General features: G+C 42.6%; 2 protein-coding genes across 3 annotated transcripts in view; one reads left to right on the top strand and one right to left on the bottom strand.

The window, feature by feature from the left end:
* pot1 (protection of telomeres 1 homolog) overlaps positions 1 to 27,334 on the bottom strand; it is a 72,393-nt gene that overhangs the window by 22,231 nt on the left and 22,828 nt on the right. For both annotated transcript variants that reach the window (XM_087843352.1, XM_087843353.1), the window contains exons 5-10: positions 23,926 to 24,033; positions 12,476 to 12,547; positions 11,130 to 11,253; positions 9,248 to 9,378; positions 8,765 to 9,061; positions 7,769 to 7,924 (exon numbers count right to left, since the gene is read on the bottom strand). In XM_087843352.1, the coding sequence (XP_087699478.1) occupies positions 7,769 to 7,924; positions 8,765 to 9,061; positions 9,248 to 9,378; positions 11,130 to 11,253; positions 12,476 to 12,547; positions 23,926 to 24,033 (888 nt within the window). The remainder of the gene's footprint in view (positions 1 to 7,768; positions 7,925 to 8,764; positions 9,062 to 9,247; positions 9,379 to 11,129; positions 11,254 to 12,475; positions 12,548 to 23,925; positions 24,034 to 27,334) is intronic.
* On the top strand, positions 15,996 to 17,288 carry LOC148102027 (uncharacterized). The gene has a single exon (XM_087844336.1). The coding sequence runs from the start codon at positions 15,996 to 15,998 to the stop codon at positions 17,286 to 17,288; it is 1,293 nt and encodes a 430-aa protein (XP_087700462.1).

The following is a 27,334-nucleotide window of genomic DNA, read 5'->3' as shown; positions in this document are numbered from 1 at the left end:
TGTTTCAGATCATCAAACTAATTTTAACATTAGACCAAGATGACCTGAGTAAATTCATCAATTAATTACCCCAATTGCCTCACTCTTCTTATCAGGATTGTTTTAATTCACATTGGAGGGTTTTCAGACATGGACGGTCTGTTTAACCCTTGTACGGTCTTCATTTTTAGTACATGCTGGTATCCCTTGGGTTGAAGTGACTCAGGGCATTATTTGGTGTTTTAGTCTGAAATAAAATTTTACTTCGTAAACCACTGACATATATTTTCTTTATCTCATTTTCCAACTGTAGAGAAAACATATGTTTAACTAGAAAATGTATATTCGGAGGAAACTGCAATGTGAATGCTGATAGCTGAATGTTTTGAGCTGAAATGAAATAACTGCTGAATGTTAAATTAAAAATGTTGAATGAGCTGAAAAATACATAACTTTTCACCTAAATAGAAAAGTGCAGAACTGGTGAAAGCTGACGTTCACACAGAAGAAGTTGGAAAGTAGCTGAACAGGTTTAAAATGTACATTTGAGAAACCTGAGTAATGACAAAAGAAAATTTAGAATCAAAAACATCTTAATGAATATTAAAAGTTCATATTCTTTTAATCACTGAATGACTGAAATGTGGGAGAATTCACTCCAGACAGCTAAATGCTGTAAGTTTAATCATCCAGTCACAAAAGGTGATTCTAAAAGTCATCATCTGATTCCAACTGCCCAGATTTGAACCGCCTGTGTGCAGAAGAGAAATCCACCAATGAACAATAAGCTTGAATTTAGCAGGCCAAGCAAAATGCTCTATCCAGTAGGCCTGCACTAACTACTGACATACTATTATTCTGTGGCAAAACCCTGTCAAATCTACCTCGGTGCACCTGTTGAAAAACTCCTTCTTAATCCAAGACTCTAACTCCTGTCAAAATCAGTTTCAAACCACGAGGATCCCGAGGACTTGTTCTACACAACAGTGTGTTCTTTATGTTCCCGCTGTCAAAATGTGGTCACAGAAGCGATTTAAAAAGTGGGGTCATTCCTGATGTTGAGATAAACTTCTCACTAAAAATACAATTTTTTTTTTTTTTTAGGTATATAACGAAGCTTTAACTAAAGGATTCTTACCCTCAACCATGTATGATACCACTATCACTTTAATCCACAAGCCTGGTAAAGATCCTTTGGAGCCAGGTTTGTACCGACCAATAAGTCTATTGAACGTAGATAATAAAATATTGGCAAAAATTCAGGCTATGCGATTAGAGATAGTTCTCCCAACAGTCGTGTCGGAGGATCAAACGGGATTTGTAAAAAAACAGACAGTTATTTTTTAATATTAGAAGGCTATTAAATGTTATATATACACATAATATTTATGATCAATCTGAAATACTACTCTCACTAGATGCGGAGAAGGCCTTTGACAGGGTCGAGTGGGATTTCCTCTTCTCAACCCTGTCAAAGTTTGGCATAGGTCCTAATCATATTTCCTTTGTTAAGCTGCTTTACACAAAACCTCGGGCTTCAGTTAACACAAATACTATCATTTCTAGTCCTTTCCTCCTCCACCGCTCTACAAGACAAGGGTGTCCTCTGTCCCCATTGCTACTTGCACTTGTCATATAACCTCTCGCCATTCAATTACGCTCTACAAAGAATTATAAAGGAATAAGGAGATTTGGTGTAGAACATAAGGTGTCTCTCTATGTAGATGATTTGTTGCTATATATCACTAACCCTATTAAATAATTGCCAAAAATTATGACAGTTTTAACTGAAGTTGGGAAAATTTCTGGATACAAAATCAACCTAAGAAAAAGCATATTGTTTCCTATTAGTTCTTTAGAAAAGTTAGATAGCACTACATTGACTTTGTTTCCTTTTACCATCTCAAATACCTTCAAATATCTTGGAATAAATGTAACCCGTGAATTCTCTGGCCTTTTCAAACATAATTTTATTAATTTATACCATCAAACTGGAAAGAACTTGGAAAGACTGTCTTAACTGCCCATCTCGCTTGCTGGCCGAATAAATATCATTAGGATGAGCACTTTACCCAAATTCTTATTTTTGTTTCAATGTATCCCAATATTGATCACAAAAACTTTTTTCAAGAAAATAGACCAGTTAATTTCTCAGTTTATCTGGAACAAGAAGACACCCAGAATAAAGACCAAAGACCCAAGATTACAGGAGGAATGGGGTTGCCTTGCTTTCAGCTCTATTATTGGGCCTGTAACATACGTTGTATGTCATTCTAGGTCGGGGAACATAGACATGATTGGGAACAGATGGAAAGTATGACTTTTTTCCCTAATACTCTTAAATCTTTGGTTTATTCAAATTCAGATCCGGGTAAGTATAAATGTAAAAATTCGGTAGTGTCCAACTCACTAAAAATTTGGTCTCAGATTAGAAGGCATTTTCATTGGCGTCAATGTTCAATCTTTACACCATTAACTCATAATCAAGCATACACATTGTTCTCAGGATCCACATTCCAGCTGTGGACTTCCAAAGGGATACTCACAATCAAGGATCTGTTTATTGATAATCTTTTTCCTTCGTTTCAACAACTTCAGCAGAAATTTTCCATAGAAAACAGATTTTTTTCAAGTATTTACAAATACATCATTTTATTAAAGAAACGTTTCCATCCTTTCCCAATGAACCACAAAAACTAGTTTCAGGTGATCTGTACCCACTAAAGAAAGGAGCTATTTCCAGGATCTACAACCAACTTTCGCAAATAGACAGTGCAACTTTATTGGACCACTTGAGAAACGCTTGGAGTGAGGAACTGGATACTAACATCACTGAAGATCAGTGAACTAAAGCACAAGAACTGGTTCACTCCACTTCTGTCTGCTGCAGGCATGGACTACTACAATTTAAGGTCCTGAATAGGCTCCATTTGTCTAAACTGAAGGTTTCAAGGATGTTTCCAGGGGCGGACTCAAGATGTGATCGATGTGTTTTTGTTTTGTTGTTTGTTAGTTTTTCTCTTTCCCCCTTTTTTTTCTTCTTTCTTTTTTTCTTCCCTCCTTTGTATATACTCATTTAGGTATATAAACATGCATGTATAGATATAGAGATGTGATGGTTTATATAAAAAAAGTAATAAAAACAAGGAGCACGTTCACTTTAAAAAAAAATACAATGTTTTTCTATGGGTCAGGTAGAAGGTTATCCCTGTACTTTGAGCAATACAGTTTAAAACTTTTATATCGCTGAACTTTAAAAGACACACTGTTGGAAAGAGAACAACAGTGGCTACGTTTTGAGGGTAAAATGATGGCTGTAGAGCAAACACTGTGAACACAGCAGCAGTTGAAACAGAAGACTGCCAATATTTAATATTAATCTTGGCAGTGACAGACAGAGCTCATTAAGCAGGCAGGTGTGAGCCTGGTTGCTATAGAGCAGGGGTCGGCAACCCTAGGCACGCGTGCTACAGTTGGCACGTGAAGGCTTAACTGCTGGCACGGCCATAGCTGGACTGGCCATTGAGCATACCGGCATTTGCTCGGTGGGCCGATGATTTATTTATTTATTTATTTTTTGTAATGGTATAAACAATAAAAGGTGGTGGATTGGCCAGATGCTGTCCGGTGTGTAAAAATAACTCAGTTGTTTGGTGGTGGCTATGGCAGCTTCCACAGATTCAGTAAAATTAGCAAGTGGTGGAGGCCAGCAGGTGGATGAGAGAAAGGGGAGGCAGGAGGAGGAGAGCCCTGAGGCGGCTGCCGGTCCGAGTATCAGGTGAACTGAACTTCAGGTAGGAAGTTATGACCTGCAGTCTATCTGGGTCAGATATAAACCAAGTTGAGGTGGAGTTTGTTTTCGTTGTGCTGACTTTTTACAGTCAGTTACAATAAATCGTACTGCGTACTCGCTAGCATGACGGAGTTTATATACTGCTGGGTGGGTGCTTTGATGTTACTGATGTTGAACTTTATTTTATTCATAAGGTTAGTTAGTAGAGTTGCCAACCGTCCCGTAAAAAGACAGAATCGTCCCGTATTCATAGAAAATATTACGCGTTTCGTATTGAGCTGAAAAGGAACAGTTTGTCCCGGACTTCAGCTAGAATGGAAGAAGACACAAAGCTGGAGTTATTCTGTTGTTACGCTGCACAGCTGCCTCTTCTTCTCTCATTCTCTCCCCCTCCCTCTCCTGTTACTACTTCAATCATGAAACTGATCAATGATCAGCTGATCGGCTTTTCTCTCTTGTTTGTTTATTGCCCACTTTGCTTGATCAGCTGTTGTTAGAATTTATTTAATATTAATTTCTAGTATCAGCTAATGTTTGCTGGAGCCACAGCTGTAAAAGCTGCTGGTCATGATATTGGTTTGGATATGTGGTGAGAAGGAAACATGAAGATGAAACCAGGAGATGTCCTTACTGAATCATCAGAGCTGAACAGGTGATGGAGAAACAGGTTTACCTTTTAGGTGACATGAATGAATGAGTTGAAGGGAAGTTATCAACTGTTTCTGAGAGACAAATAACACCAGGATCCTTTTTTTTTTAATGTAGCTGACACCTGGTAACTGTGCAGGGGCGGATCTAGCAAAGTTTTGCCAGGGGGGCCAGGTAGGGCATTAACAGGGAGAGGGGGGCACAGAGAAATACATTCTTATTCTCATTTAAAATGTCTGGCTGTTATTAAATAATTATCTGAATCTTACAACCAAAGTTTTTATCTGACGTAAAATGTATAGAAATCATACATATACCAACAAGACAGCGTACATCACGGTCACAACAGCGTTTGTTTTCAGTCAAAGGCTTTATGGCTTTAATACCTGGTGGGCCGGTCTCTAGTCAAAATGCCCGGGCCAAGTTTTTGTCCCAGTCCAGCCCTGGGCATGACTCGCAGTGAATTAATCTGAGAAGGTGCATTAAAAAAATAAATGGCCGTGCCAGCGGTGCACATCGCAAATCAGCTCGCATTCCACATTCCGACACTTCAAAAGCTGCAGGAGCTGTCTGCTCAGCGCAGAATCAGCACCACGGAAATACACAGATACATCCGTAGACTCGAGACATAATTCACAAGGCGTTTTTGGGACTTTCAGGTGTGTGGACCAATGTTTTATTTTCTGATCAAACCAGAAAGCTTTAATCTGCAGCTGGGTTTGTCTCGCATTAACTGGCTGAGTTAATGCCAGTTAATGCAACATCAAAGCAGCTGGAATCCATAGATGTGCGTGTTCATGGAGGTTGCATTTTCACCTGCTGGACATCACTACCTGACAAGTTTAACTATCTTCAGAACATTGCAGAGGCATTATTGGCAGTATTTGGCTCTACATATCTGTGTGAGCAGATTTTCTCTCACATGAGTCCTCAGGTAGCCGTCTGAATGCTGGACACTTGGGAGACCTGTGTCTCTCAGTGTTAGACCAGAGATCACATTAACATGTGTATCCCTGTATTAACAAACATGCCATATTGGCCCAGTTTATTTTTCTTATCATTGTTGTGAGGAGACGATAAATAGCATTTGTATTTTCTGTTGTACAGCTGATTTGCTGTTATGGAGTTCTTGTTATGGATAAAAAGTGTCTTTTTTGTTTCAAAATAGCTGATAACTATTCGCTGATTTTAGATGGCACTCGTCATCAGAAAGGTTGCCGACCCCTGTTATAGAGACTCCAACCAGTGGCACCACACACACACACACACACACACACACACACACACACACACACAGAGAGAGAGACAGATACGCACCACTCTTCTGCTAGTTTAAATAAACAGAAAAGTGACCCTGAACAAGCTTCCTAAAAGAAAACTACAAATCGTACTGACAAAATTGAGCGCCAGCCATATCCCGTCTACAAAATTCTCAGTTTTCTGAATTTTGTGCTCAATTTTGGGAGCCATCTTAACATTGGACTCTATGGAAGAGTTGCATGGAGGAGGCTGTGCATTGGTGGCATTCATGAAAGAACCATAACATATACTACAATAATAATAACACTGGATGAAAGTGTGCAACGATGGCTATGTTTTGAGGGTAAAATAATGGCCGTAGCCCGAACACTCTGGACACAGCAGCAGTTTAAAGAGAAGATTTTAAGATAAATGTTTCCCCTGCTCCCACTCTAACAGTTGACCTGTCTCACTCTAACCTCCAACTTTCTGTCCCATACACACCCATTATAAACTCTGAAGCAGGTGGAAAAAAACCATGAAACTTACACTGGAATGGAAGAAAAAGTATAAAAGATATTAAAAAGAATAAAGTTAATTAGTTGAATGTCTTGGCTTCGTTTTAAAGTTTGAATGGTGGCTCTAGGTCAACGTATGTGGAAGTAGTTAGAGTTGAAAGATGGGTAAGTTCAATGAGGATTTGAAGGGTCTCCCCAGTGAAATACTTTATAAATTTTTGTTGAATAAAGCTGAATAATTTAAAAAATATAAAAGTTAAAAATGAGTAAAAAAGGAGCAGTAATGTCCAAAAGAACAGGAATCTAACGGTGGTTGAATGGTTTTTCAGTGTTGAACGGTGTTGAAGGAGATAGACGACAAAAAACATACAAAATAGATAATAAAATATTATAATAGTAAAGATTTGAATAACAATACTGTGAATGCTGATAAGCATATACTGAAGCTTATCTGGCTTATCGTAGGAAAAATGAATTGAGACTGTGTCTTTATTAACATTATTACATGTACCAACCATTGTCAGCTTTGTTTTGAGAAGCTACTGTCCCAGTTTGTATGAAGTAAGTAATAATACATTTTATTTGAAAGCGCCTTTCAAAACACTCAAGGTCGCTGTACACTTAAAAGCAACATAAAAGCAAGAAGTTTAGAGAATCATAAAAGCATAAGACATAAACAAATAAAATAGGAGAGTGGAAAGGTTATGTGGGATAAGCTATTTTGAACAAGTGGGTTTTGAGTTTGGACTTAAAGAGAGAGAAGGAAGAGATGTTTCTTAAATCAGGAGGTAGGGAATTCCAGAGTCGTGGAGCAGAGCAGCTGAAAGCCCGGCTCCCCATGGTTGCAAGACGGGGGGAAGGGACGGAGAGTGAAAGGGAAGAAGAAGATCTGAGACAACGAGATGGGGCGGTGATCTTAACCAGGTCAAAGAGATATGGAGGAGAGAGATGATGAATAGCCTTAAATGTGTACAAGAGTATTTTGAAATTGATGCGATATTTGACCGGGAGCCAATGAAGCTGCTGCAGACAGGACAGGAGTGATGTGGTGGGCAGAAGGGGTCCTGGTGATGATACGGGCAGCAGAGTTCTGGACGCGTTGGAGCTTGTGGGTGGATTTTTGAGTAAGACCAAAAAGAAGTGAATTACAATAATCAATCCGGGAAGTAACAAGGCTCTAGTAGTCCTGCAGCCATTGTGGCCTTCTGACACATCTAATACCACCCGTGTCCCCTGGTTTCTCTCAGCAGCTCCTCCTTCTGGCTTCATTGTATAAATTTACACGTTCAGTTTTTTCTACTTTCAATTACTTTAATTGCTTCTTTGAGAAGAATAAGGGCTGTTTATGGGGCAGTCAAATGATTGCCTTGTGTGACACCAAAGAAAGCGTAATGCCAATGAAATATTTAATAATCAGCTACCTGCAGTTATAACAGTACCCAAGTGTACTTTGCAAAATATGTTTGTTTGTTTTTATTCACACAGGCTTCCGTACCATATATGCAAAAAGTAAATTAGTAAAGGTAAGGAAGAATGTGATTTCTGAGGGTAATCACAAGATTTAGCTCTAGGATTATCTATAATCTCTGACCTTCAGTTTTCTAGCCACTTCCACATGGTTGTCATAGACGAGGACATCGGCAATGAGGTTCTCCCTCTCCTTGGAGAAGGACAACTGTCCCTCTGTGACATGTGGCTCAACAGTTACCTTCAGCAGAGTGTGAGGACACCTGGTCCCATCCCACACCTGGGAAAATAAAAAAACATGATATAGGTAATGAGCACGACACACATTTTTGACCTGATAAAAGCACAGAAACGTGCAGGTGATGCTCATCTAGTCATCTGTCACTCTAATTTTGCAGCAGTTTGCAGCCCGTACAGTCACAAAAAGCTCTATGCCTGAATACAAACATGGTGCCTAAAAAGCAGAAGCAATGTCACGCTGTATTGGAATAGAATCATGAAAGAATCACAAAGCCCGAAAAGCTATTTGAAAACAGACATTACTAAATGGACCAGAGAAAGATTATGCATGGTGAGTTGTCACTGGCCTCTTACAACATTAAGGTTCTGGATTTGAAGGTTCTGGTCAGGTGGCACCAACACATGATCCCAAGACTACAAGGATGCAAGTATTCTTCCACCAATTGTCACTTTTGGTGTCTGAGTGAATCACCACTTTCCACTGACAGTTTTGATCTTCTTTTTGATGAGGTTTTCTTTTCTTTATCAAATAGCCTGCTATAATTTGAAAAACATATTTTCCTGATTGTATGTGTTGTTGCATAACAACAGACTCTAGAAGTGGGTGAGAGCTGACTGGCAAGAGCCTGGCGTTTACTGCCAAATCCTATTCAAATTTATCTCCCCCATCACTGGCAGGAAACCAGTCGCCACTTACAGCGTAGCTTCTGTTCTCAAACCTGAGGTGTAAAGTAAAACACATCAGTACCAAAACAAAACACATGAGATCTCTTCCCAGTTGAAGCCACAAGATTACGGATGTTAATCCACGTGGAAAACAAAGGTTAACAAATTCTTTCAAAAACATTCACATGGCATTGAAAAGTGCTTTTCTTCTTACCCTCAACAAGGTGCAGGTGGTATCAACAGGGGCCTTGGCCAGGAGCTGGCAGGTCAGGTCAAAGTAAGCTTTGGGCTGAACAGCAGACAGCGGGACTGTGCTGGTAACTGAGGCGAAGAGATCCTGAGTGGCAGCCCAGGATCGTAGCTCCTCCACCGTCCGCTGGTCGTCTTGGTCAAAGTGGAATGAACGGCTGGATGTTCGCGGTTCAACCGGTGCACCTTTCACCCCATCAAATGTCACCACAGAAAAACCAAAGGTGTTGACCAGCGTGATGGACTTGTTGAAAACTTGAGCCTGTGTAGACAGGTGTAGAATTAGTTATTACATTTCTCATGAATAAAGATTATTCATCAATACATTAATATTACTATTTATTAATAGAGGTGATTTTGCAATATTTAGTTCTCACCTGAAAATTTACAAATCAGTAGGGCAAATTATAGATACTAAACACACTAAAAGCACTCTGCAGTCTTGCACCTTAACTCTGTGCATGCGAACAATGTCTCCATTCTGAAAGATTTTGGGATGGTCCTCCAGTTTCTCACAGAAGATGGTGCAGCCAATCTTTTCATTAGAGTGGTCAGTAATCTTCAGGCTAGAGCAGAAATCTGTGAAAACAGAACTTTATGATATCAGAAAAAAGTGTCTAGTCTACCATAAAAACAATTCAACTGTTTCAGAGACTAGGACAGTAAGCACCAAAACACTTGTCTTCTTCACCTGTCCCTCCTGTACCTTCCTCCTCAGTGGGTCAAATGTTAAGCTATTCCTTGGGATTTTTTGGTAATGATACTTCTAATGCAACCTGGCTTTAGCTTTGAAGGCCAAGCTCAGTGAACTGAAGACACAGCTCGACACCTGTGAAAATCCTGTAGCTAGCCAGCAAGCGAAAGTAGTTTAGCTACTGTTACCTGTTCCCCAACAGATTGTCCCAAATAACTGGGAAATCAGACTGGCTGAATGACTGTGAGTAGGAAGGGAAACTATTAAACAGAAGCCCGAAAAGGTTGATTCTGTTCATCTGGACGTAGTGTTTTCAGTAGGAGAAACGTTTCGTCACTCATTCAAGTGACTTTTTCAGTGTCAGCTGACTGCAGGTTTCCCCAATCTTATAAACAGTACATTTTACAATGACTGAAACCAGCCCACTGATGAACAATGGGCTGGGAGGTCAGTTCCCTGATCATTAATACGCAAATTCTAATGATCACTGATCAACAACCACTGATCAAACCCTATTGATCAATGGTCATGAGTACCATTCATAGAGGGTAAAGTACAGGGAAAGACCATCTCTGAATCGAGGAGGGGTCTAAGGGTACATTTTTTACCATCTTACAATGCTGTGATTGCAGCCATTCCCCAACTCTCTGTTGGAGAGGAGGCTTCAGCCCCTGCTTTCCATCCAATTGGTTAAAAATAAAATGTTTATTTCTCTAAACTTTTGTTGCACGTGAAAACCTTTATTGTCATTTTTAACTATATTCGATGGCCTCTTGGCTGTCTTTCAACAGTGTCAGCATGGGAATAATCACTGCCAAGAATAGCAATAAAAATAACTTAATTTGATTTTGTGTGCTTTATTCCTTCACTCAATCTTTTTGTGAATTCCTTTGTGCTTAAATCATGCCAATACTCAAACCACGAGTATTGATTTCACTCACCTGTAAATAAGCAAGCCTCTATACATGCTACATAAGAGACTTTCTTTAGAAATGGGAGTAATAAAGAACTATGAAAACACTTTAGTACACATAAAATTGTATTATTTGAAAATTTTGCATATAGTATCAAAAGTAAAAATAATTATTTTGCAGAAAAATGTCCTCCATCAGTGTTATATTTAGTCTATAACTGACTGCAAAAGTATAGTTTGGATATAATAAAGGCATGAATTTAAAAGTTGAATTTAACATAGTTTGATCCATCTTAAAGTTACAGTGAATTAATAAAGAAAAACCATGACGCCAAAATTCTTTACCTGAAGTTTACAATGGGATGCCAGGGGCTCAAGATCTGAGGGGGTTCTTTTTTAATGTTTAAATAATTCTTTGAGAGAGACGCAAAAGTGGATGCTCAGAGGGCTTCATAGACAGGTTAGAGTGAATAAGTACATACAGGACAGCAAACCTGTTTCTGAGCTGCAGATCACATGGTTGGGGAGATGAAGAGCTTCTGTTTTTAATGCCAGACATTGCCACAAACATCGATAGAAGACAAATGCATTTTTTGACGAAGGCTACTAAGGAAACAAATAGCCTGCTGAGTGAAACTACTTAAGTAGCAACTAGCACAGCTTTATCCACCTTATCTTCTGGTTAAAAGTCCAACTAAACTCTGATATGGGTTCTTTACTGACCTGTACCACGGCTCTTAAAAGGCTGTTTGAAGAACACCACTACACCATACACATTGACAACAGATCCAGCTTTCAAGCTGTCCAGTTTGGCATATGTGTACTTTGGAGCCTTGGCTGAAGAAAGCTGAGGAGAAGCAAAACTGTGTTAAAACACCAATATGAGCATGTTAACATCATGTCAGTTCTACACTGATCAATTCTGCAACTTAATACATGTCCTGTATTTGAGGTGTTAAATGCTACTACCTACAATTATACAAAAACAAGTATCTGTTCATTTCTGACATCTTCCTTGTGCTCCTTTAATCTTTTGTATTATGACTGAAGACAACTGAGCAAGTCCCAGAAGCAGTCACTGTGAAGCAGTCCCTGTGAACAGCCATCGTTGAACAGAGGGGACGGCTTAAGACAGCGGTCCCCAACCTTTTTTGCGCCACGGACCGGTTTATGCCCGACAGTATTTTCACGGACCGGCCTTTAACGTGTTGCGGATAAATACAACAAAATAAAACTAAAAACTAAATAAAACAAATTTATTCATAACACACGTGAAAAGACCCAGGAAAACCGAGTTAACAATAAAAACGATAACAAAATAACGCTGAAAACCGATAAAAACCCTGAAAACCATACATTTCACACCTGAGCCTCAACTCTCGTGGCCCGGTACCAAACGACTCACGGACCGGTACCAGTCCGAGGCCCGGGGGTTGGGGACCGCTGGCCTAAGATGCCAAGAATCATCCGCCAAAAATCCAGAATTTCTGTATGAAATCAGCTTTAGATTTTAAGGCTTCTGAATATTGTCATTTAGACAATTAAACAATTAGACAATTAACCATGTAATTTGAGGGGTTTTTTTTAAGCATTTTGGCTTTAGCTAAAAATATACTTATTATTATCATCTGCTGATTTGTACATGTTTTAAGCCATTTGTGAAAACAGCAATAGCAAGCTTTAAGGATTGGAACTGACACAAGTTTAGCAATTTCAATTCCATTACAGATATCACTGATCGATTCCTTATTGATTCACTTATCAATTGTCATTGTGTTCTCATTAACTGACCAAGAATTTCAAGGAATTGGAATACTGAGAACCGGTTTTCTGCAAGACCCGGTTCACTTCCAATCCCTAGCAAGCAGTTATTCAAAGCTGGATTTTTAAAGGCTTAAAGAAGCTGTTAAACAATGACAAATAGGCAGACACAAAAGTCTGGTGACATCCCAATTCACGGAAGGTGACTTTAGGACAGCCCTTAAATGACATAAAGCATTCTGACAGCTACAAGACCTCCAAGACAAACTCCAGCAATCTCTATAACTAAACAGGATACTCATTCTGACCTCAGCAGAGACTGGGGATCTCCTTTTGTTGGCTGGTGGGGATCTGGGGTTAGAAAGCACTGGACGCAACACCTAAAAGGAGACAGGAGATAGAGGTGAGGTGCTTTAGTGTTTTTTTCCCCCCTACGTTATAAGGCATTTTGTCAATTTTTGACTAATAAATGTTTAAGATGATTTTGAAGACCTTGTTGGACGTCATCAAAATGGATTTTAATGAACTGTTAACATGACTTTATATGACCTCTATAAAGTTTCCTGTACATCTTCTTGGCAGACACAATGCAATGTGATTTGCAATGCAACAGCATTAAGATATACGGCAAATTTAGAGTCACCAGGTAACCTCACATGCATATCTTTGGACTGTAGGAGGACATGCAGAAAAGTAGTAGTCACATTAGTAAAGCATGTGTGATTAAATGTTACTTATTAATAACAGCAAATGTAATGTTTTAGTTCAGGGGTCGGCAACCCTAGGCACGCGTGCCACAGTTGGCACGTGAAGGCTTAACAAATTGCATGACCATAGCTGGACTGGCCATTGGGCATACTGGGCATTTGCTCGGTGGCCCAATGATTTTTTTTTTGTAACGGTATAAACAATAAAAGGTGTTGGATTGGCCAGATGGTGGCCGGTGTGTAAAAATAACTCAGTTGTTTGGTGGTGGCATCGCGGAGCTTCCACAGATTCAGTAAAATTAACAAGTGGTGGAGGCCAGCAGGTGGATGAGGGAGATCGGAGGAAGGACGAGGAGAGACCCGAGGCGGCCGCCGGTCCGAGCGTCAGGTGAACTGAACTTCAGGTAAGAAGTTATGACCTGCAGTCTATCTGGGTCAGATATAAACCAAGTTGAGGTGGAGTTTATTTTCGTTGTTTCGTTGTCCTTCTGTCCTCTGGTGATTTCCCTCACTCTTCCAGCTTTAGTCACCCTCTCGTTTCTCGCTACACCTTTTCCCAAACACTAACTGTGGTAAATTCTTTTAAACTGTCATGTAGCAATAAGAAAACACTGACATCTTCCGAGTACTTAGAGTTGTTTCTTCTATCTCACGCTGCTAAATATTCAGGTCTTTGGAGACCAAACAAAAGTGAGACTCGGCAAGCAAAAATACTCTGTATGTGGTCTCACTGGTTGTCTTCTCCCCCAGCGGGAGTTATATGATCTTAATAGTAGTTTTTATTTAAACATAGTGTTTTTCTATGCTCTTAGGAAGTGCTCTTGACCTTGTAGAGTGGTTGAAGTAAATTTAGGTAATAATGGTTACTGCAAAGGTTAAGATATATTTTTTGACATCTTTTAATCAGTAGGTGAAATTAAAATGGCACGTAGGCATTGTACGTGGCCATGTGATAAAAGGAGATTGATATATGGTAGAGGGAGAGTTATCGAAAAAAGGTTTATTTACATCTATCTGACTTCTTTGCTCAAGGTTGCTGGCACATGGTGTGCTGTGGTATCATTTTTGTTTGTTGTGCATGAATGCAGGAGCTTAGAGATTCCCACATGACACAGAGGAAGACAGCAGTGACAGTTGGTAAAGACATCTATTGGTTAAATAAGCTAACTGCACTTGATGAATGCCTGGCAGCACATATGAACCAGCTAATGGACGAGATGCAACCGGAATGGCTAACTGAAAGCCAGACAGTTATGATCCCCAGAAGAAACCATCCCATCCAGCCAGTCCCGGCGTCATAGTGGCTGAAATGAACAGGCACATGATTCAGTACATGAGGGGCCCAGAAAGGAATTGCTAGACACACCAGATACTGGTAGACAGAGCAGTCAATCGAGACTGTAAGACCATACTGACCAATCTGTGCACTGCCTGGATTGATTACAAAAAGGCTTATGACTCAATGACTCACATGTGGATCCTGGAATGCTTAGGGCTGTACAAGAAATTAATTGGGGATGTGAAGAACAACACTAGAGGCCGACTTCAAGGTAACTGCACAAGTCACCATCAAGTGCAGGATTTAGCAAGGAGCTTGATGCTCACTTTGTTCTGCATAGCCCTGAATTGCTCATTAACAAATATTAGGAAATATTAGCCATGCAGCACTCCAACCAGGAGTGATCACTGAATCTACAGCAGGGGTCGGCAACCCTAGGGTTAACTGTTGGCACGACCATAGCTAGACTGGCCATTTGCTCAGAGGGCCGATGATTTTTTATTTTTTTTGTAATGGTATAAACAATGAAAGGTGGTGGATTGGCCAGATGCTGGCCGGTGTGTAAAAATAACTCTGTTGTTTGGTGGGGGCTATGGCGGAGCTTCCACAGATTCAGTAACATTAGCAAGTGGTGGAGGCCAGAAGGTGGCTGAGGGAGAGGGGAGGCAGGAGGAGGAGAGCCCCGAGGCGGCTGCCGGTCAGAGTGTCAGGTGAACTGAACTTCAGGTAGGAAGTTATGACCTGCAGTCTATCTGGGTCAGATATAAACCAAGTTTAGGTGGAGTTTATTTTCGTTGTTCTGACTTTTTACAGTCAGTTACAATAACATGTACTGCGTACTAGCTAGCATGACGGAGTTTCTATACAGCTGGGTGGGTGCTTTGATGTTACTGATGTTGAACTTTATTTTATTCATAAGGTTAGTTAGTAGAGTTGCCAACCGTCCCGTAAAAAGACAGAATCCTCTCGTATTTAGAGGAAATATTACGCGTTTCGTGTTGAGCTGAGAGGGGACGCAGTTTGTCCCGGACTTCAGCTAGAATGAAAAAGACACAAAGCTGGAGTTCTCTTTCAAACATTCGTTTCGGTGTCTCACTATGGGGAACGCTCTCTCAGCGTTGTCCTCAGAAGCCTCTATATCATTACTCCAGCCAGTATTGGCTGGCAGTCGTGACGCTTGCGTCAGGGAGGGGCCACCCTCCTCCCTATAAAAGGGTGTGACGCAGCGTCACCCGTCATTCAATTTCCTCTTCTCGCTTCTTAGAAACCTCATCTCTCCTGACTGTGAACGTGAGTGCTAGCTTAACTGTCCACACGAGCAAGCTAACACCTTGGTCACCGGGCGCTAGCACGGCTCGCATTTCGAGTCGCCTGCTCTTCACCACAGAGCCAGGTCGGAGAGTGTGCTAGCTGCCACCACGCATCTAGCACAACAGTTAGCTGACCAAGCTAACTGTCTTTGCTACACACGGTCACCAAGCCAAGTAGCACAAGCGCTAGCCACCACACTAGCTAGGTCATACTAGCTCACCATAGCTACCCGACCGAGAGAAGAAAAGAAAAAAAAAAAAAAAAGATCAGCGTTAGCCGTCCAGCCATTCCAAGCTAGCTACACCAAGCTTCCTTAATATGGCAGACTGCAAACCGCTGCCCAGAATTTGCCCCTGCGGTTGCAAAATCTCAGGTTCAGATACACATGACACGTGTGTGATGTGCCTCGGGCTGCAACACGCCCAAGCAGCTATTTCCACACCGGGTATATGCGAACACTGCGCTCGCTTCACCCAAAAAAGCCTTCGCTGAAGGCTAGCCCGCCAGGCTAGCCTGTCGAGGAAGGACCCAATGCTGTCTCCAGTCGGCCCACCGATGGAGCACACTGAGTCCGCCACACCAGGCACCAGCTGGGGCGACGAGATATCGTCCTCCCGCTGGTGGATGATGCCGAGGTCAGCTGCGAAGCTATGTTTGTTTCTCTCGAGGCTAATGACGAGCTACTCAGCGAATCCTCTGAGGGAGCGTCGGAACATCTCGTCTCGGACGAGGATGACGACGTTTTCTTTGCCTCCTCTGGTCGGAATTCTGCGACACAAGGAGCCGATTGTGATAACCCTAAGTCCACAGTCCCGCGGCATGGAGCTATTTGACGTTGCAAAACGGGCAGCTGAAAAGCTGGCAATCCCATGGCCCGCGGTGACAACGGAGACCTCCACCTCACGATACGAGGGTAAAAGGCTCCCCGTAGCAAAGCGCACTACTAAGCAGGTACTGCCGCTTTTCCCCGAATGCGTGGACGAGGTCACACGCTGCTGGGCAAAGCCATTTTCGTCACCCAACCCCGTGCAGGGAGCGGCGGCGTTTGACTGCGCTGGAATGAAAGAGAAGGGCATCTACCAAATTCCCACAGTGGAGAATCTGGTGGCTTCTCATCTCCACCCAAACCAGAAACTTTCCATGTCATCTGGTCCGTCCCTGCCCTCCAAGGCCGAATGCCTGCAGTCCTCCCTGGCTGACAAGGCGTATAAATCGGTTGCCACCACCGCGAGGGCATTGAACGCCTCATCGCTCCTGCTAGCCTACTCGGCGGAGCTCCAGGACCAGGCTGCTGCGAACCCGGATGCTAGCGAGCTGTGGGAAGAGCTGGGCGTAGTTACGGACCAGTGTCTCCACCTCACTAGAGCAGCAGTACAAGCGGCGGGCAGAGCCCTCAGCATCATCGTCCTACAGGAGAGGGCAAGATGGCTGAACTTGTCGGGGCTTTCGGACAGAGAAAAACGTGACATACTGGACGAAAGCATCGACCCCGCTGGGCTTTTTGGGACCGCCGTTGCCACCATGCAAAGACGGTGTGAGGAGAAAAAGAAAGAGGGAGAGGCCCTGCAGCTGTGTCTCCCTAGGAAGACCCAGGCTGCGCCTCCACCCAGTCGCCGCACGTTCACTCAGGTCACCAGCCGTCCAGCCGGCATGCCGACGTTTAAAATTCCTCGCCGCCCAGCCCCGCAGGTCGCGGCCCAGGGTCCCCTAGGATCGCAAAACCCTAAGACCCACTGGCCCAGGAAACACGTCCCGCCTGCTGCCGCTCAGGGTGCCCCACCACCAGCCAAGCAGTCGGACCGCAAGAAGAAGCGGACTGCCTAACATCCCCCACGGGGAGATTGGAGCCGGACCAGCCCGGGCTCCAAGTTCACTCCAGGGCTCAGTTCCGGAGCCCGTTCGGAGAAGTGTGTTCTGCCTCCACCTTTCAGCGCCTGGGACTCGAGTTGGATCCCACAGAGCGCATTTCAACAAAGAGACGGCGAGACACTGTTCAGCTGAATCAAGCATGTCTGTCTCACAAAACACACTGTTTATTAAAAACTCACCCGTTGCATCCAGGCATGTCGCCAAGGGCACGGGAAAAATGTGTGAAAAACACAGAAAGTATGTTGAAAAACATAATGCCCCCACGCACCCAGACACCACCGGGGTTGATTCCCTCAGTGGTGTCCGGCCCCATAGGTGCTGGTCAAGCGCGGGCCGCCCGCGCATGCGCAGTCGGGTCTGGCCCGAAGGACCAGTTTCCGCCACAAGAGGGAGCCAGAGCTCCGTCTACTGTGGAGTGCCTGTCTTTGGGGCCGCTGTCAGCAAGAATAGAGAAATGGCGAGCTCTCGCTGCGCCAGAATGGGTTGTAAGGACATTAGAGCGAGGCTATCGTTTGCAATTCGCAACCACCCCTCCCAGTTTTCACAAAGTAATTTTCTCTCTTGCAAAAGGCGAATCAGCCAGGATCCTGCAAGAAGAAATAACTACCTTGCTATCAAAGGGAGCAGTACGAGAAATACCCCAGGAGCAGAGCCAATGCGGCTTTTACTCAAAGTATTTTCTCGTGCCCAAGAAGGGAGGGGGACTGCGTCCGATACTGGACCTACGGGCTCTGAATCAGCATCTGAGGTCATACAAATTCAGGACGTTGACGACCACCACTCTGCTGCACTTTCACATCACTATTTACCCACCTCAAAGAAAATTCCTGCGCTTTGCGTTTCAGGGCAGAATGTACGAGTACCAGGTCCTGCCGTTTGGTCTCTCACTGAGCCCTCGGGTATTTGTGAAATGCACAGAGGCAGCCATAGCCCCACTGAAGAGGTGGGGCATCCGCATAGCAACATACATAGACGATTGGCTGCTGCTATCAGAGTCCGAAATAATGGGAAGAGAGCACACCAGGTTGACAGTGGATCATCTGATGGCTCTGGGTTTCACCATAAACTACCAAAAGAGTGTCCTGCAGCCAGCTCAGGCCATCTCTTTCATAGGAATAGCTCTAAACGCCGCCTCGTACAGAGCGTGTCTTTCTGTGGACAGAGTAAAAAAAATGCTATCACATGCCGGCATTTTTCAGTTGGGAAGATGTCTCCCATTCAGAAAATACCTGCAGATGCTGGGATTAATGGCGTCTTCACTGGCAGTCATCCCACTAGGCAGACTGCATATGAGGGAATTTCAGCGATGGGTTGCATCACTGAGACTGAATCGAAAGCGCCATACCTACCGCTATATCAGAGTGACAGCAGACTGCGCTGCAGCACTCCACTGTTGGAGAAATCCCACATTTCTCACTCGGGGGGGGGGGGGTCACTGGGGGCTGTCACAGCCAGAAAGGTGGTGACCACGGACGCGAGTCTCACGGGCTGGGGTGCCACTCACGAGGGCAGAGCAGTGAGCGGCAACTGGGACTCACAACAGAGGGGTGCTCACATAAATTGGCTAGAATTGCTAGCAGCATTTCTAGCACTGAGACACTTCCTTCCCCTGTTGAGAAACCACCATGTTCTGATCAGAACAGACAACACCACTGTTGTGGCATACATTAACAGACAGGGCGGGTTACGTTCCCGTCCTTTGCACATGCTGGCTCGCAGACTGATCATGTGGAGCAGCATCAATCTGTTGTCACTGAGAGCTACTCACATTCCAGGAGCTCTGAACTTGGGAGCAGACTTAATGTCCAGGGGAAACCCGCAGAACGGGGACTGGACCCTGCACCCACATGTGGTGACCCAAATCTGGACCCGCTTTGGCCAGCCACAGGTCGATCTGTTTGCCTCGAGGAAGAACGCTCAGTGTCCACTGTATTTCTCCCTGAGGGACCAGGAGGCTCCGCTAGGGGTAGACGCATTAGCTCACAACTGGCCACATGCTATGCTTTATGCGTTCCCTCCGCTGGCCTTAATTTCTCCCACTCTAACCAGAGTGAGAGAGAGAGGGCTAACAATGATATTGATCGCCCCAAGGTGGATGAGGTCCCATTGGTTAGCAGAGATTATGCCCCTCTTGTGGAGCGAACCTTGGCCTCTCCCTCTCCGACGAGACCTAGTCTCCCAAGCCAGGGGGGAGACTTTTCACCCTCACCCCGAGGGTGAAAAAAACTTGCCCTGTGGGCTTGGCCCGTGAGAGGTTGAATCTGAGTACGGCAGGACTCCCCCAGGGTGTTATAGCCACTATTCAGAGTGCTAGAGCCCCCTCCACAAGATCATTGTATGAGAACAAGTGGAGGGTATTTGAGGAATGGTGTGGAAAGTCTCACACTCTCTCCTTTCAGTGCTCTGTGACAACAATTCTCTCCTTTCTCCAAGAACTGTTAGATAAAGGAAAGGCCTTTTCCACAATTAAAGTATATCTAGCAGCCATTTCAGCCTGCCATGTGGGCTTCGTGGATGGCCCAGTGAGCCATCACCTGCTAGTCTGCCGTTTCATGAAAGGGGCACGACGGCTCCACCCAGTGTCTAAACCTCTCGTTCCCACGTGGGATTTATCCCTGGTGCTGGGGGGCAGTTTCACAGCCACCATTTGAACCACTAAAACAGGTGGAAATAAAAATCCTGTCTTTGAAGACTGCATTGCTCCTGGCTCTCGCATCTGCGGAGCGTGTCAGTGATATTCATGCGCTGTCAATACACAAAGAGTCCACCCGATTCACGCGGGATAACTCTAGAGTCACACTCGGGCCAAATCCAGCCTTTGTGCCCAAAAATCCTTATCTCCAATGCACCCCATTGGAGCTGGAAGCTTTTTGCCCTCCTCCTTTCTCCTCCCCTGAACAGGAGCGCCTACATGCTCTCTGTCCAGTTAGGGCTTTATGTACCTATATAGAGAGGCTTTCAGGAGGTCGGATCAGCTGTTTGTTTCCTGGGCTAAACCACATCTTGGCAAGCCCGTTAGCAAACAACGCATTTCCCACTGGATTGTTGAGGCGATCCAATTGGCTTATTCCAGCACGGGTCTGCCCCCTCCCCGGAGGGACTTCGTGCTCATTGTGCCAGAGGGATGGCAACCTCTTGGGCCCTTTTTAGGGGTGTCTCTATAGAAGAGATATGTCAAGGTCAAAGGTGAAGCTGGGCTTCACCTTTGACCTTTGCAAGGTTTTACAGGTTGGATGTCACTGCACCGTCTCTAGCCCACACTGTGTTAAGTGTGGGTCCCCACGAGACCTCCTAAATTGGCAGTCAGTCGTTCAGATGGGCTTATCTGGCAATACGGGAGTCTGCATATCCCCATAGTGAGACACCGAAACGAATGGTTGAAAGAGAACTTGAGGTTACTCTATTGCGTAACCCCCGTTCTCTGATAACATGAGTGAGGTGTCTCACCAGATCACCCTCCTTGCACGAAGCGAGGAAGAGGTGAGCTTATCTTGAATGACGGGTGACGCTGCGTCACACCCTTTTATAGGGAGGAGGGTGGCCCCTCCCTGACGCAAGCGTCACGACTGCCAGCCAATACTGGCTGGAGTAATGATATAGAGGCTTCTGGGGACAACGCTGAGAGAGCGTTCCCCATAGTGAGACACCTCACTCATGTTATCAGAGAACGGGGGTTACGGAATAGAGTAACCTCAAGTTTTTCTGTGTCTTTGCTGCACAGCTGCCTCTTCTTCTCTCATTCTCTCCCCCTCTCTCTCCTGTTGCTATTTTAATCATGAAACTGATTAATGATCAGCTGATCGGCTTTTCTCTCTTGTTTGTTTATCGCTCACTTTGCACGAGAAAGAGGAAACTGCTGGATGTCGTGCTAACTAACACCAGCACGTTTAAGCTTGATCAGCTGTTGTTAGAATTTATTTAATATTAATTTCTAGTATCAGCTAATGTTTGCTGGAGCCACAGCTGTAAAAGCTGCTGGTCATGATGTCGTTTGGATATGTGGTGAGAGGGAAACATGAGGATGAAACCAGTAGATGTCCTTACTGAATCATCAGAGCTGAACAGGTGATGGAGAAACAGGTTTACCTTTTAGGTGACTTGAATGAGTTGAAGGGAAGTTATGAACTGTTTCTGAGAGACAAATAACACCAGGATCCTTTTTTTTATGTAGCTGAGAGCTGGTAACTGTGCAGGGGCGGATCTAGCAAAGTTTTGCCAGGGGGGCCAGGTAGGGCATTAACAGGGAGAGGTGGGCACAAAGAAATACTTTTCTTTCTTATTCTCATTTAAAATGTCTGTCTGTTATTAAATAATTATCTGAATCTTACAACCAAAGTTTTTATCTGATGTAAAATGTATAGAAATCATACATATACCAACAAGACAGTGTACATCACTGTCACTAGGGCTGGGCTATATCATACCGTTCACGGTAATACCGGTGTAATTTTGGGCAACGATAGGAAAATGAAATATCGCAATAGAATATGGGTAAAACGTGCATGCGCAGTGCCTATGTTTACATAGGCACATGGCGGCGACGCAGAATGAGAAGAACGAAAGAGGGTCGTTAAATGAAACGGATGAACCAGAATTGGTTTGTAAAAATGCTACAACTTCAGTGGTGTGGAACTGGTTTAGCTTTCGTCCGTCAGATACACAACAAAGCACTATTTTTGGTAGAGCATGCTACCGGGCCGTTGTTATTACCGTGTTGTTTGGAAAATACGGCACACTTAAAATCAATCCTTTGATTTTTCTGAAAATTGACAGTGCCCCTTATAATCCCGTGTGCCTTATGTATGAATTCTGGTTGTGTTTATTGACCTCGAAACGATTTTATGTCGTACACGGCGCTCGAAAATCTGTCAAATGTTTTAGTACGACTTTGCTAATTGCTAAGCTACAAACCCGCTTGATGGATTGTCGGAGTATTACGGCTATATTAGGCAGGCGCCTCGCGGAGTGATACGTACTGTGCTTCAACATAATATTACCGTATTGTGTGTGTATAACCTCTTTTTAAGTTTTGTGGATATTATACATGGTTATGCTGAGGATATATCGGCCAATTTCCACTGGAAATGCCTTTTGGTTAAACTGTCAGCAAGGAATTTGCACTGTTAAATTTTTAAATAACTTTAATGCACATAAAAAAACAGCTGCTTGTTTAAGTGAAAATACATTGATGGGGTTTTTTGCACTAATAAAGTTGTGGAGTTGTAAAGTATTTTGTCTAGTGTCAATTATATCATCAGTTATATCGTTATCGCAAATTTTCAAATGTATATCGTGATAAATATTTTTGGTCATATTGCCCTGCTCTAACTGTCACAACAGCGTTTGTTTTCATTCAAAGGCTTTATGGCTTTAATACCTGGTGGGCCGGTCTTTAGTCAAAATGCCTGGGCTGTTTTTTTGTCCCAGTCCAGCCCTGGGCACGACACGCAGTGAATTAATCTGAGAAGGTGCATCAAAAAATAAATGGCCGCGCCAGCGGTGCACATCGCAAATTAGCTCGCATAGACACATTAGTTGTGCCTCTTCTTAACTAACAACCCCAAGTACCAGATTCAACTTGTAATTGGCTAAAAATAACTTACTGTCTACATCCGTAGACTCGAGACACAATGCATTTTTGGGACTTTCAGGTGCATGGACCAATGTTTTATTTTCTGATCAAACCAGAAATCTTTAATGAGTAGCTGGGTTTGTCTCGCATTAACTGGCTGAGTTAATGCCAGTTAATGCAACATTGAAGCAGCTGGAATCCATAGCTGTGCGTGTTCATGGAGCTTGCATTTTCACCTGCTGGACATCACTACCTGACAAGTTTAACTGGCTTCAGAACATTGCAGAGGCATTATTGACAGTATTTGGCTCTACATATCTGTGTGAGCAGATTTTCTCTCTCACATGAAGAGTGTCCTCAGGTAGCCGTCAGAATGCTGGACACTTGGAGACCTGTGTCTCTGAGTGGGAGACCAGAGATCAGAGTGTATTAACAAACATGCCATATTGGCCCAGTTTATTTTTCTTATCATTGTTGTGAGGAGACCATAAATAGCATTTGTATTTTCTGTTTTACAGTCCATTTGCTGTTATGGAGTCTTTGTTATGGATAAAAAGTGTCTTTCTTTGTTTCAAAATAGCTGATAACTATTCGCTGATAGCTGCCAACATCTGTGAACAAATATAATTATATAAAGTTGTTCTATATAGTGTGTAACTGTTAATACAGAGCGTTATTAAATTTATTGCTAATGCAATCATATGGCACACTGACCTCTGAGGAAATTTTAAATGGCACTCGCCATCAGAAAGGTTGCCGACCCCTGTTTTAGTTAATATTATAATCTTGATTATTTATGATGAAATTAGTCAGCTGACAAGTAGTTAAGAAAATTGATGTAGGGATGATTAGTGTTGCTTTTTAAACACAAAAATATATGAGTCAACATATATAAAAAGTTCTGAAGAATAAATTAAAGACAGGGAGCATCAAAGAACTGTCAAATTGTGAATATGAAACAGAATTTTTCCATTAATGCCTAATGCTAATGTATACATTATATTAGTTAGTGGTCCTTACATAAATGCAGGCTCCATCTTCTGTTAGCAGCAGGTTACAGGGGTGCAGATTGTCCTTATGAACTGTGGGAGATTTGCCCACAGTGAAGCCAGAGGCCACCACTACATCCTGTAAGAAAACACAAGATTAAAAAAACAACAACAGGAGAAATCAGGGATTTAAACCCAGAGAGCTGAGAGACAAATCATGCAACTTTTCTTCCAGAGGGAGAATTGGAGCAGCAAATATTGCACCCTGAGAGACTTTTGTGTTGGGAGCAAGACATCAACACATCCCACAGATGATAAGCTGGTGTGAAAAGTGTAGATTGTCTTTTGTTTGGCATGTCAGCTACCCCAATATGGCTTCAAAGCCTCCCCTCAGGGCTGACAAGGGGACAGCAGATACTCTGAATAATCATGTTACAGAGACACAGCCTGACAAAATCTCTGGGATATATGGCTGAGTGCAACAGCTCAAGCTGTGATGACTTCTTGCCTTTAACAAGCTTTATGGGAGCTTGAGTTCCATGAAAATGCTACTGTGAGGAAACCAGAAACATAGTGATATGCAGCTGGGGAGGATTATCGTTGATGTACTCAATGTCTCTGCCCTGGACACAAACAAATTCAACTCTGCAAAAATGTCACAGATATTATACAGTACAGTATCATAGCAGACTGTCACAGTGAGTTGGAGCAAAACTGACAGGAGCTAACTGAGATATTTTAGTGTTACACTTGAAACATGAGGGACTAATCAGGACAGAACAGAGCTCACCATTAAAGTCTACTCTTTAAAGCTATTTAAAGTGTTAAAATCCAGTCTCTAATATTACCAAATGGAGACATGTCCTGGAGACATGACAAGTCTTTGCTCTTTGCAAATATTTGTTATTACAATAAAATAAAATTCACAAGATAACATTGATAACATATACTTTATACTATTGTATTTTTTAGAACATAAGATTCCATTACTTCAAACAATCAGAGACACAAACACAACTCACCACTGATTTCTTCAAATACTCTATGTGCAAAGTGATTCAGCTAATCAAAACAAAAAAGAAATAATGTTATATTCATCCACAAATCACATGAATGCCCCTCAGCTCATTAGACATTTAAGTAACAGGTTTTATGAAAGAAAATTATAATTTCCATTAGGGGTGGGCGATATAAACGATATACGATAGAAACTATATAAATTTGGCCAATGATAGAGATTTTGACTATACCGTGATAGCGCATGTTGATGATGTCATCAAGTTGCACCTGTTTTGGTCGAAAGCATCGCAGCGGCTAAAACCATTATCATCTGCAAATTATGCCGGGCGACAGTCATAGTAAAAAGATGAAGCACTTTTGAAATATGGGGAAAGACAAAAACTGCGCTTCCTCCACTTCCGTAACATTGGTGGGAAGGAAAAACTCCCTTAACAGGGAAAAAAATCTGGCAGAACCAGGCACAGAGAGGGGCGGCCATCTGCCACGACCGGTTGGGGTGAGAAGAGGAAGACAGGACAAAAGACAATGTGTGGGAGAGCCAGTGATTAATCATAATAATTAGACCAAGATAAAAGATGAGTGAGGGTTGGCAGTTTCTAAACCAATCATCTACCAGTATTCCTTAAATGTAGTTACTGTAGGGGTTAGTCTTTAATGAATAAAAGTATTATTTTTTTTACAAAGTAACATCATAGATAAGTTGAATAACTTCAGAAATAACAAAAAAAATATTATTATGGATAGTTTCATTTGGTCTCTCACAGTTGCGGCAATCATTGGCAAATCCCAAACCCTGCATTTAAGTGTTTACTAAAGACTAATAACAACTCACTAATAACAGCTAGAACAGCTCAAGTCTCTTAAAATAAAACCAAAGCCAAATCTTTTTGGTCAAAAATTTGATATGGCCTGTGTTCCTTAGACTTCGTGAAGACATTTGATGTGAACATTATTTTAACATTTTTTTCTAAATGGTGTGATGAGCCTCCTAATCTATTTTGTTAGATTATGTGACTCATGGGCAGAGCGAAGAATTTCTAGCCAACTGGTTGTCATCAGGAGCTAATAATAAAGGCCATTATAAAGCACTGACATGTTTTTCTCTTGCTGCTCCTCACATGGTAAACAGCCTCCCAGTCTGATAGACCCTCAAGCAACCACCTCACCACTGTTTACTGATTTATGACCCGTTTCTACCTTTTGCAAATAAAATAGTTAATGCGTAACTTAGTTGTGTGGACTCCCAATTTTGTTGCAAAGTAGAGCCACTTGTAACATTGGCAAAACAGTACTGACTGGAAATAGCAAATATACAGTTAGATCGATAAATATTTGGACACAGATCCCTTTTTTCTAATTTTGGTTTTGTACATTAACACAATAAATTTTAGGTAAACAACTCAGATGCAGTTGCGGTTCGGCTTTAATTCAGTGGGTTGGACAAAAAGATTGCACCAAAAATGTGAGGAACTAAAGCATTTCTTTTTAAAAACAATCCCTTCATGTCAGTGACATCACCAGATGTTGGGTTTCCTCCTTTCTAATGCTCTGCCAGCCTTTACTGCAGTGGCTTTCAGTTGCTGTTTGTTTCTGGGCCTTTCTATCCAAAGTTTAGCCTTCAACAAGTGAAATGCTCAGTTGGGATCAGGTGACTGACTTGGCCATTTAAGAATATTCCACTTCTTTGCTTTAATAAACTCATGGGTTGCTTTGGCTGTATGTTTTGGGTCATTGTTCATCTGTATAATAAAACTCCTCCATCAATTTGACTGCATTTAGCTCAATTTGGGCAGACAGTATGTCAGACAGACACCTCAGAATTCATTCAGCTGCTTCTGTCCTGTGTCACATCATCAACTCTTTCATGCATGATTTATGACAACCTCATCTTTAGCCATTATTAGGGATTAAATAACAATAATTACAATGAAACATATCTATAGTAACATTAAACGACCAGTGGATGGCAGGGTATTGAGTGACACATCAGTGTCCAATGTAGTGGTTTATGTACAAGTATACCATCAACACTGACACAAATACAATAAAAACAGTCTTTGAATAGCTGTCCACTGTAGTGACCGCTATGCATGAAAGGGTTAATAAACACTAGTGTCGCTGGCAGCCATACATGCCCAAACCATCGCACTGCCTTCGCTGTGTTTATGGTTTGCTTTGGATCGTGAGCTGTTCTACACCTTCTCCAAACTTTTTTCTTGCCTTTCTAGTAGAGGTTGATCTTGATTTCATCTGTACAAAGAATGTTTTTCCAGAACTGTGCTGGCTTTTTTAGATGTTTCTAACAAAACCACTCCTTAGTTTTTCAATGTAAATAATACAAACTTTAAAATGCAACATTTATTACTCCATCTCATTCAGCCCTGATGCTTTGTGAAGACAAAAGTCTAAAATGACTTATT

The sequence above is a fragment of the Neolamprologus brichardi genome, chromosome 7 (genome assembly GCF_056152115.1).
Source record: "Neolamprologus brichardi isolate AB-2024 chromosome 7, ASM5615211v1, whole genome shotgun sequence".
NCBI classification, from domain to species: Eukaryota; Metazoa; Chordata; class Actinopteri; order Cichliformes; family Cichlidae; genus Neolamprologus; species Neolamprologus brichardi.
This window is presented reverse-complemented; position numbering and strand designations above follow the sequence as displayed.

What these genes read in the sequence shown, in the direction of transcription:
- LOC148102027 (XM_087844336.1), top strand. Translation starts at nt 15,996, where the DNA reads ATGCTGTCTCCAGTCGGCCCACCGATGGAGCACACTGAGTCCGCCACA.